The following is a 15,717-nucleotide window of genomic DNA, read 5'->3' as shown; positions in this document are numbered from 1 at the left end:
CGACGAATTGAGAACCTCCTTTTTTGAAGTCGGTTAAATATACCTACTACTATTGTTTAAATAATGATGTGCATATTTTAGTCTAGAATAAGTTCAATTAAAATTGATATCTTCACTAGAGCCATGTTCTTATATAGAAAGTTTGTAAACAAGCTTCGACAATCCTTTTAATTTCTTCTTTTTTTATTATACATAGTTAATTCAATAGGTCAGTACTGGGTAATTTTGAGATGCCAATAATAATATCTATTGATTAATAGTATAGATACCTACATACATACATAACATTCCTCCATGTGACGATGATAATAATCGAATTTAATTATAACTTGATAGTGTTTTTTTTTTACAAAAATATTATTTTTCAATTTGGCCTTTGGCGATAAGCCAAAATAAATAATTATTTGTGTGTGGCCTTTTCCTAAGATGCCTAACCTTTGTTCAAGTAACCTATAGAATCTTAAAAGTACATAACTACTTAATATTATATACTATCTTTTCCAAACAATAACTTAATTTTTTAACATCACAAAAAACTTTATATTGCATTTTGAAGTAAGTAAATACTATTTTAGGCGCAATGAGGGCTTTATTTTGTGGGTATACAGAGACTCAACTGTTTAAGAAAGAAAAGATAATATATTTATTGGTTCAAAAACATATTTGCAAACACAAAAATAATAATTATACACATAAATAAACTTTGAAACAAAAGGTTGTCTGCTCAGTTTTATATTGTGACACTACCAGTACCCTATGTTGAGTCTAAATAACAATAATTTAGATAAAGTGAGTTTGATTAATGAACAGAGATAAGTGAGAGCAAAATTAACAGAGTAATTATTTAAAAAACAATTATAGGTTTTGTAGATGTATTTACTTTACGAATATACTTACTAACAACAAACTTACCAGTGGGAGGCTCCTTTGCACCGGATGCCGGCTAGATTATAGGTACCACAACGGCGCCTATTTCTGCCGTGAAGCAGTAATGTGTAAGCAGTACTGTGTTTCGGTCTGAAGGGCGCCGTAGCTAGTGAAATTACTGGGCAAATGAGACTTAACATCTTAGTCTCAAGGTGACGAGCGCAATTGTGGTGCCGCCCAGAATTTTTGAGTTTTTCAAGAATCCTGAGCGGTACTGCATTGTAATGGGCAGGGCGTATCAATTACCATCAGCTGAACGTCCTGCTCGTCTCGTCCCTTATTATCATAAAAAAAAAATTGTGTTAAGCATGCCTTGAAGTTATTACTTCTGACACACTTCTTCTTTTATTTACTACAAGCTTAACTCATGACCTTGATCATGAATACGCCGAGATAGAATATGTATATATACAGCTATGATAACATCGAAAAAAATTGAGTTTAGAATTAGCCTATATTTTGAGCAAAGTACACACACTAACACAAAATGACATACAAATCGCGAGTGTAAGACATAGCTTGTCACACACACTAAAGTATTAAACTCGGCTGTTTTCACTGGTTTCTCAACAGCAAGAGACTATCTAGATATATAAATTATCTAAGGTAATAAATAATATATTAAAGATAAATTTTACTTACCAGCCAACATTTTTAGAGCGACAGTTGGACATGTAGGTCCAGAATGTGTAAGCACCAGTTTTGTCTGGATACAGATGTCTGAATGTATCGACAAAACCATCTCCAAGCAAATCACTCATGCCATCCCTTTCTTCCTGGGTGAAGCCAGCATTCCTTTTGTTTGTTTTTGGATTCGCCAAATCTAAAATAACATTGTTGATGTCGATATAATAGGACAGTTAGTTTAGGACTCAAAACTCAAAATAATAGAAAGTAAAGTTTGCTTATCATGTATTCACTGACTCACATGAAAGATTCAACATTTTTGACAGATCACCTAAATGTTTATTATAACTAGGCTTTCTTTGATCAGTTCCTTTGGCCATTAAAACAGAAAACTTATAAGTCATTGAAATTTTGTGAATCTAAGATATGAGTAGCTCTGACAACCAAAAATTTCTTACCTATTTCAGTATGGGATACATTCATATCACCACAGATCACAACTGGTTTCTTTTCATCCAATGCCTTTACATGCTTCCTAAATTCTTCATTCCATTTCAGTCTTTTAGGTAGTGTAACTAGTTTTCTACCAGAATTCGGTACATAAGTGCAAACTAAATAAAACTGTTCATACTCAGCTGTTATAATTCTTCCTTCATCATCAAACTCTTCATTCTGCAAGCCATACTGTACATTTATTGCCAACTTTGTTGTGTAGATGCAAACACCTGCATATCCCTCTTTAACTCCACTTAACCAGTAAGTGTGATAACCAGGTATACTAGCAATTTCTTCTGGCAATTTTTCTCTTGAACATTTCACTTCTTGCAAACATAGAATATCTGGTTTTTCAAATTTAATAAATTCCAGCCCCCCCTTATTTAACCATGCCCTTATTCCATCGACATTCCAACTAGATATCTTAAAATTCCACTCCTTATTCTCTTTATTCTTGGAAGTGTTTGAAAAATCCATTGACTCATAGGAGGTAGATGTTTTATTTGTAAGCTTTTTTGGTTCTTTGGCTAAAAAGTCAATGAATTAAACATATACAATACAATTGATTATAAAAAGGCTATGCACTTTGTATTTTACAATGGTTTCATCATATCAGTAACATTCTTTGAATTAATAATATCACAACCCAATTCCATTCCCATACAGACAGGCAAAATATTATTAAAAAAAAAAAAACACTTAATCATGCAATATAACTTTGCAAAATTTACTCTTACTCTCTTATAATTTGTTATGGAAACAACAATAATATACTCATTTATATTGATAGCATATAGGGAAGGTCTTTTTACATTAATATTATTGTTATCCAATTTTGTTAGTTTATCCATGCTTCACTTATACTTCAAACCCATCTATTATGTTTGTTATTTTTGAGTTACAAAATATTTAATACCAAATCCTTTTTAATATGCCAATGCAAATATACTCTATTATTTAACCAAGATTATCAGAGTATTAGATATGAAGCAATATATATAGGTAAGGTTGAGATTATAAATAAAATAATAAAATATTGGAAAACTTTATTAATATTAATAGATGAACACAAAATAATATAAATCAATATGAATGAATTCCATTTCTATTATTTATTTACCATTATCATCAGCAACCTTACGCCTGCGCTTGCCTGATGGGATAACTGTATCAGTGACTTCTTCTTGAGGCTGTGAAGGCTTTTCAACTACTTTCTTTTGTCCTCTCTTGGATTTTACTGGCTTAGCTTCTTCTACTTCTTCCTCCATTTCTTCTTCAACTTTAGTGTCTCCTAAAAAGAAATAATTTAATTATTGTATTACAGAGAGGTAAAAAATTATGTTTCAAATATTGTCAATCAAAAAGACTATCATTATTACCTTTAGCATTTTCATCCTCAACATCTCCATTATTTTCTACTTTGGCTTGAGCTTTCTTTCCACCCTTCCTGGCCTTTTTAGTAACATTTTCAGTATTTTTCTTATTAGGCACAGGAACTTTTTCAATTGAGTTTTGATTCTCTTCAGTGTCATCATTCTCCTTTCCAGGGGCATGTTTTTCTTCAACATCTTCTGCTTCTTCATTTGGTTCTATGTCAGCATTCTTAACTGCTTTATTTGAAGCCTTTGCCTTCTTCTTAGAAGGCTTTTCTTTATCATCTTTTACTGTTTTTACAGCCTTTCTTTTACTTGAAACTGGTGGTTCAATAGGCTCCATTTTGACATCCTCCAAAGGATCACTTATTTCTTCATTAGGTTTAAGTTGAGCTTTGCGACCCCTACCACGGCCCTTAGGCTTTACTTCAATATTTTTTTCGATTGGATCATTTTCAGTCTCCTTATTAATTAGGTTACTTGGCTTATTTCTCTTAGGTCTCGTCTCTTTAGGTTTATCTTCATCAACCTCTTTCGCAACTGCTGTTTTCTGTAAAATGATTATTGAAATTTAGGATTTTATTATTATTATAAATAGAGCTAGCAATTATTTAGCAGCAACAGTAAAACAAAAACATAAAAATTATTATTTTGGGTTCATTAAAACACTATATGCGCGGGAAAATGCAGTAACAGACAAAACCTCATTCCTTCTCATTGACATTTCCTCAAGCAACTAGTTTAATACAAAACACGCGGTTTTGTTAATGGTAATGCGTTGTTAGTTTACTTAAGTTCAGTTGCAAGGTCACATCCTTATAATATGGAAATACACCAATCCCTCTTTAACGACATAAACATGTTAACTTATCATATTGGTCCCAAGAATTTGGAATTTATTGACGACAGTTTTGATGTATTGAGGAATAAGAAATTACCTTCACTGTTCTCGGTGCCATTGTATTAAAATCACAATACGCAGTAGTTCTAAATTTACCGGCTCGCGCGTTTTCTCGTACACAAAGACTCACTGCCTTTCTAAAGATGCCGGCTACCGCGAGTCCCGACAAGTGAGAATAAAGCTGCAGCTGACTGCTGCTGCATAAATTTTGCCTTTCGCGACAAGATGACAAACTGACAAATGAGCGATAAATTGGCAAATTGCAACGAACTCTATAATAAATTGACATTTGTGACTTGACGATGTTTTTTTATTCTTTGGCACTGCACTGCATGCGCAATGTTATTCAGCCATGCAATGATTTAGTCCCAAAAATATTGTTTTTTTTTTCTTACTACATTTTATTTACTCATTTATTTTGGCTTTAAACTACTTTTAATTGTATAAAACTGTTAGTCTAATTTAAGTTCTAGTTATATTACAGATGTTCCATCCCACTGCTGGGCGAAGGCCTCAACTAATTTATTCCACAATATTTCTTCAGCTGTTAATCGGGACCAGTACTCCGGGTACTCCTTCAAAGCAATTAATTCGTCGATCTACCTCATGGTAGGTCTACCCGTTTTTCGTTTTTCATCCCTCGGATACCATGATCATATCACTCCAGCTAGCCCTACTATTGTTAGATCTCCAAGTTATATGTCCTGCTCAGTACCTGTCCTGTTCCATTGCATTTATTTCGTTACTTATCTGAATCTGACACATCTTGTAATACTTAAATACTTTTTTGTTTTTATTTGGTATCTTGTCTATTAACCTTATCTTTAAAAAAATATTTCCATGCTTCGCTGTCCTGTTTCGACTTTCCTAAGCTGACTCCTATTCAATGCCCACGTCTGACAGCGATACGTTAGCAGCGGAATTATACAGCTATTGAAGTTTTTAATCTTATATAATATATACCTCTGTTTTTAAAAATGAACTTTAGACTATACCAATAATTATTACAACTTTGTTGAATTCGTTTTTCAATTTCTATATATTGCCAATTATTAAATGATATTGTTTCACCTGGATAATATGTACATATAACTAACTGTCTACAACTTCTAGTCTGCAATTGTTTATAGTAGTAGTAGGTTGCTCAGTACATCCCGTTAACTTGTCTTGTTCATGTTCATCGACAGTCCTCCTTTTGGAGTTTACTCCTTATGAATCGATTTTCATATAACGCGCACGGTATGAGAAAAAAGAAAAGTTGAGAGGTGTCAAGGGACACCCGAATGGAACGAAGTTCCTTTCGATTAATTAGTGAAGGAATTGTGATAAAATTTGATATATATTAATTTTAAATTTTATTTTTTAATAATATAATTAATTATTAATAAATTAAATGAAATTTTAATTTTAAATTATTAAATTATAATTATTTATATTATATATATATATATATTATTTATATTAATTATTATAAGAAAATTATGAATATTATTAATATTATATAATACTTATAATATTATTTTATAACATTTCTTATAATAATTAATATATATATTAATAATTAAATTATTAATTTAATATTAAATAAATTAATAATATTATTATTATTAATATAATAATAAAAAACATTATTATTATTTAATATCCATTTATAACAGACAGACAGAAACATGCGCACGCCGCACAGCTTACAATAGCTTACTATAGCAAAAAGTGTCGTGACAACTTTTCGTAAGAATTTTTTCCGTCTAGACCCGTTTCACAACGCGCGATAAGGAACTTCGTTCCAGAATATGGACAGTAAAATCTACTCATCAAATCGGATAGTAACGTGTTTCTCATTTAAATAAAAACAGACTTTTTCTACTTACAAATAAGACAACAATTAACATTGTATTTTCCTGTCAGCCACCTAGCGTTACTTTTTAAAATTATTTTATTTTGCAATAAGTAGTGTTGTGGGTAATGTACGTTAGTTTCCCAAACATTATTTAGATGGCGTTGAACCACAGACACCCCATCTAAGTTCAAATTAGAAACAAATAATACTAGATTAAACGTCATCTGATGATGATGATGATGATGTCCTCCCAGACATATCCGTCGACGGCGACACCCTTAGCTCATCTTCGCTTGGGCTCTTGCATGAGCGCGAGCATGACTCGCAAAACCAAATTTTGTTTTGAAGGACCTATTGCAAGAAGCGCAGTAAAGAGACCCACTTGAATTGCGAGTATAGTTGTAGGAGGGCTTGGGTCGAGTTTTTCGGATCAGGCGTTTGGTGTCATGTTCTTCAAGACGGGAACGCTCAAAGTTTTCTATACCCGTGTTGACAGCAGTTCGCCACTCCGACCTCTGCGTTGCAAGCTCCTCTCATGACTCACTAGACATGCCAATTGCAGTCAAGTGGCGTTTTAAGACATGCCTGTAATGCAGAAACTGTCCTCCAGGCTTTCGTTTACCTGAGCTAAGCTCAGAATAAAATACCTTTTTTGGTAATCTGGAAGACTCCACACCAGCGTAGTTGGCCTTTCATTAGCATACACTCCATTCCAGCGAGCTTAGCTCGACGTAGAACCTCCGAGTTTGGCACGCGATCCTGCCATCTCACCCGAACAATCGCCCGAAGACTTCATGTAGAAGGTATCAAGGCGTCTGATATTTCCCTTGTAAAGACACCAGGTTTCCGAGGCATAGAGCAACAATGGTAAGATTATGGCCCTGTAGACAGCGAGTTTTGTGTGGAGTTTCAGGTTATGTGATTTCCAAACTCGTCGGTTAAGACCACCGAAAGCTGCAGCTGCTTTGGCGACTCGCGCAGAGATCTCAGACTCGAGACGATTATCACTGCGCAAAATAGTTCCAAAGTACCGGAAGGTACCTACTTCTGGCAGTGGTTTTCCTCGTAGGTAAACAACACCATCGTCCGCAGATTTACATTTCGAAGGTGGTTTTAGAATCTGGGTCTTAGAAGCACTGATTACTAAGCCGAATTTACGAAAGGACTCATCTAATTTGTACAAAAATCTATGTAGGTCGTCCAAACTGTCAGCCATAAGGACAGACATCGACGGCATACAGAACATCCATTACTGAAACAGAGTCTATTTTTCGTTTTGCTCCTACCGTACCTCTTTTAGGTCTGAACCCGCACCGGGTCTCCGGAAGGAAGCTTTCAGCTAAATTACTAAATTACTTACAACGTCCGTTTTCGATAGATGACGCTGATCACAGATTTTAATAATTAGGTACCTGACCATGAGAAAAATCACTATTAACTATGAAGTTAAATATATTATTTAGAGCATTTATTAATAGCATTGTTAATGTTATTTTCTGGTTAACAGTTTATATTAATTGTTATAACTTTTAGCACCCACCATTACCACGGACGTTAAAAATTTTGTTAAAAGTTGTTGTAAGTTTTAAAATCTATATTTTTTTAGTACCTGTTCAAAGAAAATCGTTCTTGAGGAGTAAACTCCATTGATGCGTCGGAGCTGACACACACATTTTTTTTATTTCTTGCTGCAAATCCTGAATCATTGCTTATATGTTCTGGATTGTATTTGGAAATTGTACCACATCGTCTACAAACCTTAAATTTCTTAGCTATTGATCTTTATACCTAGGATTTCTCATTTATTATCAAGCGTTAATTATATAAGTTGAACAGTTTGGGGACATGGGTTCTTCTTGCTTTACCCCTCTCTCACTTTTGAATTTATTAGCCTCATGTTTGCGTACCATGCTCAGAGAGTTCAGGTTTAATACTGTCCGGAAGCTCACGTTTGTTTCGAGTTTGGAGTTTTGTGATAGTTGACTACTGTACATCTTTGTTGTCCATGTTTCTAGTCGTAGTTTACTCACCGTTCAACAAAACTTGTTTAGCATAGGTGGAGTGGGTGGTAAGTTACCACAACTTACCACGTTGTTCACACTGCACCAGAAACTTAATGTCCGAAGCGCCGTAAAAGGTTGTTTTCAATTTATTAACTAATGGTCTTGACTTTAATATCATTAATTAGTTGAACACAATTTATAATTTTTATAAATAACTGCATAGACTGCTCAAGATCTCCTCATTTATCCTATGGCATATGCTGTAAATATGTAGTATATATACTACAATTTCCATTCCTTTCCTAGTTCCAACCAAAATTGCGATATCTTCAAAATTTTGATTTCTGTAAGTACGCTACCTCGTTAAAAAAATTGCCAAGGCTCACGCTCAGCGCTCGGAAGTCGAAGCCAATAAACCAAGAAAAAGTTGAAATGTGTATTTTTCGTAGACTGAGTATACAATAGACTACTAGATAGCTTGCATCTCAATCACACAAGAAAGAGAACAGCATATACATTAGTCATGTAAGGAAATGAGATAACATCATATTATTTTCTGTTTCATATAGCGTGCCGGGTTTTTCAAGGTCAGCGCAGCACTGCGCGAAATAAACATTGACAGCTCGTTATAGTTGCAACGCTTTGTGTCGAAAATATAAAATTAATATCCGTTGTAAGCACGGACATACACATTGAATTACTTCTTAGCTACGAATAATAATTTTTCTATCCGAAATTCATTGAAACAATGGGTCGATGTAGTGTAATAGGTTGCAAGAGTGACAGTGAACGAAAGCATTCCGATTTGTCTTTTCACACTTAAGTATAGTATTTTGGATTGTAAGTAGCTTCAAAATTATTCTTTTTTACTCAATCACAATATACAAACCAACTAAGAATTGAACTTTGTTCGTTTTATGCAAAAAAAAGTTAAATTCAACTAGTCAATATATTTATAATTTGTGCTTTTGAAATTATTTTTCCCCAAAGCACATTATTTTTGCCTCATTAAAATAATATTTTTCTTTTACTTGTACCAAGAGTGAATTCAATTATATATACAAAATATTTAATTGTTATTATATCATACGTGGTATAACTTCTTTATGTCTTGAAGCACTTCACAGACCATTTTAACTGGGAAACTGAAATTCCTATCGTTTTATAAGCTTAGCCAGGACCGTGAATGATTTTTAGTTCCATAAAATCAAAGGTGGTTTTAATAATAACCCTACAGCATTCCAGTTTCGAAGCGCATATAAAAACTTTGTAGTACATGGAGAAATAAAAAGTATAAATTTTGGCAATTGTATCCCTTTAGAAGAGATTAAAATTCTTACGCATACTGAAGTACGCTACGAAAAACACTTAACGCTTAAACCAATGGCACAACTGAAATCTAAAATAATGATCTAGAAGATGTTAACCTTATAATTGACAGTGATCACGATTATTTGCCAGACCCTTCTAGGTTGCCAGTATATACTGAGAAAATAATTCCATATATTGGTGGGTTTGTGGTGAGAAGATTAAATAAATCACTAAAATGCAAGGTTTTCTTTTGCCTCTGGTTAGTGAAAAGCACGCAGGGCTTATATTACAGGAAGATAAAGTGGGCATAATTTATCCCTCTCGAGACGTGCCAAAAATTTGTACGCTGGCAAAAAGAATATTTAAAAAAAATGCATAGAGGGACATCATTCCTTGGAGAAAATAATATAATACCACGACGTACATCATCGACTTAGAAAAGTCGCCAATCTTTATTCACTGAGGATCATTTTAATAGGCAGCCACTAATTGGTAATCACCGAATCTTGTTGATGAAAGCCGTTTTGGCTCGCTATTTGGAAATCCGTATATAAGATAAAATCAGAAATATTGACACTAAATTCGTACTATTTAAGGGAAAATAATGAAAGGGCTATAGCTTTCTCTACTGACACTTAATGCTCATGCAATTTGATTACAAATTCTGGCACAGATCGTGCCATTACTGTAAGTCGTTAAGGAGTTGCATTGATCATCATATTTGACTACGTCAATAACTTGACCATAACGGCGACCATACGATAGGTGACTCAAATGTCCGGATAGCATAAAAAAGGTTCGGCCGAGTATCGTTAATTTGCTTCTAAGAATTGAAGAGTTCCGTTACTTTGTCATGGATCCCATAGTCAGAACCTAACCAAACTACTTTTGAAGTATATCCTATCCAATAAAAAAAGAACTTTCGAAATCAGTTGGCGCGATATAGAGTTATTTGTTAATTAGTCGCGCATATACTTATAGCAAATTCAAGACATTTATAGTTTCTCATGGATCCCACTGTCAGATCTGGACCAAAATGCAATGGGAAGATTGACCACATGGGAAACACCAGCTTTCAAATAAAAAAATAATTATCAAAATCGGCCAGTCGAAAGTTTTGAGTTTTTGTTAAAAGTATACAAATTTGTTCAGATTATGTATAAAAACTTTGTTACAACGCATTTTCACGGACTAGCAAAGGCATGAAATTACATCCGAAATATGTCAAGTTGGCCGCTATGTATTAAGTATTTGATATATGTTAGTATAAGCATTAGTATGTTACTGTTTTAAAAAATGCCGCTTAGCTTGAAATGTTGTTTTATTTTTTCATAAATTCTTAATGCGCATATATGAAAATAGTCACATCACGCCATATTATTATATATATTTGATTCCAAGCAAACGAATGTAACCTCGCAGAGCTTCTAGTTAGTTACAGATTATTGGACTTCCAGCCAATGCGGAATTGATAAAAATCAGGTTGAAGCTTTGATATGGCAACACCACCCACCTATCATGCTATCTGCCGTGCCACTAAATAAATTAAAAAAAAAAACATGCTATCTGACTTTTTGGCGGGAAGTCAAACAAGGCGGTCATTTTAAAATTTCTTAATAAATAAAATTCATATTTCTTGGTAAATTAATTATCCCAATCTACGAATGGGGTCTCAAAGTGATGGAGATGGCGATGGGGAGTCTTCGGACAAAAAAAGAAAATACGCGCGGATTTCGGAGAGAGATGAGAGAAATAACGATAAGTATAAAATTTATTTTAAAAGAAATTATACTAGATTATTTCTAGAAAATGTCACATACAGTGACTATACCGTGTATGTTACATCAACGGACGATGAAAAGTTGGGTAATAAAAACCCTATAAAACTTACCCAACTCTTTACAGAAAATGTGAAAGGCATAACGAGCGTATTCAGAATAAATTCACATAAAATTGCTGTAACATTTCAAAAAGCTGCTGCAGCAAACAGCTTTTTAAAATACGTCAGTTTTCTAACAAAATATAAATATAGAGCCTTCATACCTGCCCACCTGGTTGAGAAGGTGGGTTTAATCAAATTTGTGCCAACTGATATGTCCAATGAATATATATATCAAAATATCACTTCAGATGCAGACATAATATCAGTTAAAAGATTCATGAAGAAAGATGACAATAAAAAGTTAACACCAATGACCACAATAGCTATAACTTTTTCCTCAACAACTTTGCCAAAATATGTATTTTTAAATCTATTTCGATACCAAGTTTTTACATATATTCCACCAATAATTCAATGCTTCAAGTGTTTTAAGTTTATTCAGCCAAAGTGTGCCGAGGCACACAAATGTGCTCCTCTTGTGCGGGCAGTCATTTATACAAAGAATGTACAATGGATACCATGTGTTGCATCAACTGCGGAGGGGCTCACCTAGCAATTTCAAGGGACTGTCCAATAAAATTAAAGAAATTAGAAGAAAAACGTACACTTATATTAAACCAGAACCGTACATTTGCATCTATTATAAGTAGCAATACTTTAGATGATAAGAATTTTCCAGCACTTAAATCTAAATCCATTGAAAAAAATGTAAATAACCCTAAGTCTATTGTAAATACTAACTCATCAAATAAAAGAGACTATAGCAGTAAATAATAAAACAGAATTAGAAAAAATAGCAAACAATGAAATTATTCTCAATGCCATTGTGAAATCATTAGTTTCTTTAGCCAACTCCCCTAGTAATGAAGCTCTCACAACAAATAGAATAAGAGATATTTTCTTGAAAAATTTATTGTAATATGGATCATAGCTCTAATAAAAATAATCAAAATATAAAGAATTACATTACAGTAGCACAGTTTAATATTCAAACTGTTAAAAACAAAAAACCTTTATTACTACAATTCCTTTTTGAACAGGATATAGACATTTGTATGTTAAATGAAACATGGTTGAAAGAAAACAGTTGCTTTAATATACCAGACTATAATATAATACTTCAAAACGGACCTAATGGTCATGGAGGTGTAGCTATTTTGATAAAGAGTTCATATAAATATAAAGTTATTCAAACACCATACTATGACCATTTACAAACAGTTGCAATTATTTGAAAACTCAACATTGGCCAAATATCCATGCTGTGTGCATATAGTCCTCCAAGAGGGGGTCGTTTTAAATGCAAGAAATTAAAGCAAATTATAGATAACTTGCCCAAACCCTTAATGTTATCAGGTGATCTTAATGGACATCATGTTGCCTTTGGTTGTAATTCTTCAAACTCCAGGGGAAATGATATTTTCAATTTATTAGATGAGTCCAATCTTTGTATTCTTAACACAGGTTCTCCAACCACAGTAGGTACCATAAGTCTTAATCCATCTGCAATAGATATAACATGTGTAAGTCCTGATATAGCCCCTTTATGTGAATGGAAAGTACATAATGACCCAATGGGTAGCTACCATTATCCTACAATAACAGATATTCAAACATCAATTGATAGTAAGGCAGATTGGTGCAAATATCACACTTTAAGTGAAAAAGCATTCAATAAAATAAACTTAGAATCACAAGATTCAATTTATCTTTACAATAAATTTTGTGACATTTTAAACAACATTAAACAAGACTGTATTCCTCAACTTAAAAAACGAAATTATATATATATAAATCTTATAAAATTAGAAAACCGGTTCCATGGTGGGATAATGAGTGTTCTGAGGCAGTATTTAAAAGTAAAAATGCATTAGCCTTTTATAGACATTTTCCAACAATAGATAATTATATTGAATACAAAAAAGCTGATGCACAAAAAAAAAAGGTTAATATCCGAGAAAAAGAAGGCAGGCTGGACTTCATTATGTGACTCATTTAATAGGTATACACCAGTTAGCAAGATTTGGAATTACATTCGGAGGTTTAAAAGAATCTCACACAGGAAAGCTCCAATAAATGATGAGTGGATACCTTCTTTTTTAGATAAGCTAGCACCTATCTCTCCACCTGAAAAAGATATAAACACAGAAAAGTTCAATCAACTGTTTCAATCAACTGGTAACCTTCATAGCTACTTTCTTACTGAAAAAACTGCTCTCAAATCTAGGAAAGACACCACACCAGGTCTTGATGGCATAACATACAAATTAATAAAGAACCTTCACCCTAACACTTTAACTATCTTATTAAAAATATATAACCACTTATGGCTGTCAGAAATTATCCCCGATTCATGGAAAACACAGTGTGTTATCCCTATAATTAAACCTGATAAACCAGCAAATGATTGCAACTCATACAGGCCTATTTCATTATCGTCATGTATAGGAAAATTATTTGAATGCATGTTAAAGTTTAGACTAGAACATTATAGTGAAAGAAATAACATCATACCTAAAGAGCAGTTTGCTTTTCGTAGAGGTAGAAGTGCCACAGAAAGCTTTACATCCTTAATTTCAGACATCAAAAACTCATTTCATAACCATTCCCATACAGTTTGCGCCTTTCTTGATGTTAATGGAGCATTTGATAATGTTAACCCTTTAGTGTTAATTGAGATTCTCACAGCCATTGGAATACCTGGCAAAGTTTGTAAATGGTTATTCAGATTTCTGTATGAGCGTACAATGTTCATTAAATTCAATAATGTTTTACATGGACCTAGGCTTATTTATAAAGGAATAATGCAGGGATCTACTATCTCACCCTTATTGTACAACTTGTATACATCTCAAATTAACAGATATTTAACAAATTCATCTGCTAAGTGTCTCTTGTTTGCTGATGACATAGTTGTGTATAGTGTTAGTAAGAATGTAAATAGTGCGGTACAATGCTTGAATAATTCACTTGACCAAATCCATAGATTTTATAGTGACTTAAAACTAGATATTAATGTAAATAAAAGTGGTGCAATGGTTTTCAGTAAAAAAATGGGTAATATACAAGATACTCCTCTAATATATTTTAATGGTAATCCATTGGTTTGGTTGAATGAAAAGAAGTTTTTGGGAATATGGTTGGATACCAAACTGAAGTTTGAGTCTCATATTAATAATATCATTAAAAAATCTTCTAAAGGGCTTAACATTATGCGTTCTTTGGCAGGTGTACACTGGGGTTCTGACCCTAAAATATTGTCCATGCTGTACAAAAGCATTGTTAGAAGCCACTTTGACTACAGTACCTTAGCATACATGAATACGAATATTACTTACCTCAGGAAGTTAGATTCTATCCAGAATAAGGCTCTCAGGATTATAACAGGAGCTATGTGCTCCACTCCAATAAATGCAATGGAGGCAGAATCTGGCATTTTTCCTCTAAAATTGAGAAGGTTACAAATTGCCAATAAGTTTGGCCTTAAGTTATTAGCTAATAACAATAAATTTGTTTTAGATAGAATTCTACCCAAAGAGGATTTTCCTCAGAGTTTGCTGTCTAATCTTTCCATTAATGCTACTCAATTGATATCTGATCATATCCCAGACATAATGAACTTAATATTAAATTTAAAATCTTTATGTATAAATGTATATTCATGTAACATGAAACCTTTGTTTAATATTGATTTTAGATGTATGAGTAATGATCTTTTTGAAATAGACACTGAAATAGTTAGAAATCAGTCAGAACTCTTAAGCTTTGTAAATAGACAACAACTTTTTTACAAATTATATACAGATGGTTCAAAGGTTGCAGGAAATGTCAGCTCAGCTTATTATGACTCTCAAATAAATAAAACAAAATGTTATAAGATTGATCCCACATGCAGCATATTTACGGCTGAGTGCTATGCAATTTATAAAGCTTTATTGTACATAAAGGATGTATATAGTAGAAACTTTTTAATTGTTTCTGATAGCTTAAGCTGTATTACAGCTCTGGACAATATGTCAAGTAAGCAATGTTGTAATTATATTTTATTTGATATTACTAAAATTATATTAGAGTTAAAGAATAGTGGCAAATCTGTTACATTTAAGTGGGTACCTTCCCACAGTGGTATTTCTGGTAATGAAGTGGTGGATAAAGCAACCCGAGGTGAATTCGATGAAGATCACAGCAAAGTATTAAGAGTTCCTTATACAGACTACCATGTAACATTACAAACAAAGTTGAGAGAGTTGTGGCACAGTTATTGGACACTTATTAGCAGAGAAAAAGGAAAATGGTACACTAAAATACAAGAGACCCCGCCGCTTTTAGCATGGTATCACAAACACAAGGATGTCAAT

General features: G+C 33.1%; 1 protein-coding gene across 1 annotated transcript; it reads right to left on the bottom strand.

The window, feature by feature from the left end:
• Positions 1-3,078: 3,078 nt before the first annotated feature.
• On the bottom strand, positions 3,079-4,567 carry LOC126970426 (resistance to inhibitors of cholinesterase protein 3-like). The gene is made up of 3 exons (XM_050816311.1): positions 4,361-4,567; positions 3,429-3,972; positions 3,079-3,340 (listed from the first exon to the last, which is right to left on the bottom strand). Exons 1-3 carry the CDS (start codon positions 4,379-4,381, stop codon positions 3,162-3,164), a joined length of 744 nt encoding a protein of 247 aa, XP_050672268.1. The 5' UTR covers positions 4,382-4,567; the 3' UTR covers positions 3,079-3,161.
• Positions 4,568-15,717: the final 11,150 nt, after the last annotated feature.

This window comes from Leptidea sinapis, chromosome 21, assembly GCF_905404315.1.
Source record: "Leptidea sinapis chromosome 21, ilLepSina1.1, whole genome shotgun sequence".
In the NCBI taxonomy this organism is placed as follows: Eukaryota; Metazoa; Arthropoda; class Insecta; order Lepidoptera; family Pieridae; genus Leptidea; species Leptidea sinapis.
This window is presented reverse-complemented; position numbering and strand designations above follow the sequence as displayed.

Coding starts and splice junctions, on each gene's coding strand:
- LOC126970426 (XM_050816311.1), bottom strand. CDS start 4,381: ATGGCACCGAGAACAGTGAAG. Junction 3,973..4,360: donor TGGCACCGAGAACAGTGAAG/GTAATTTCTTAT, acceptor ATCATTTTACAG/AAAACAGCAGTTGCGAAAGA. Junction 3,341..3,428: donor TGAGGATGAAAATGCTAAAG/GTAATAATGATA, acceptor ATTTCTTTTTAG/GAGACACTAAAGTTGAAGAA.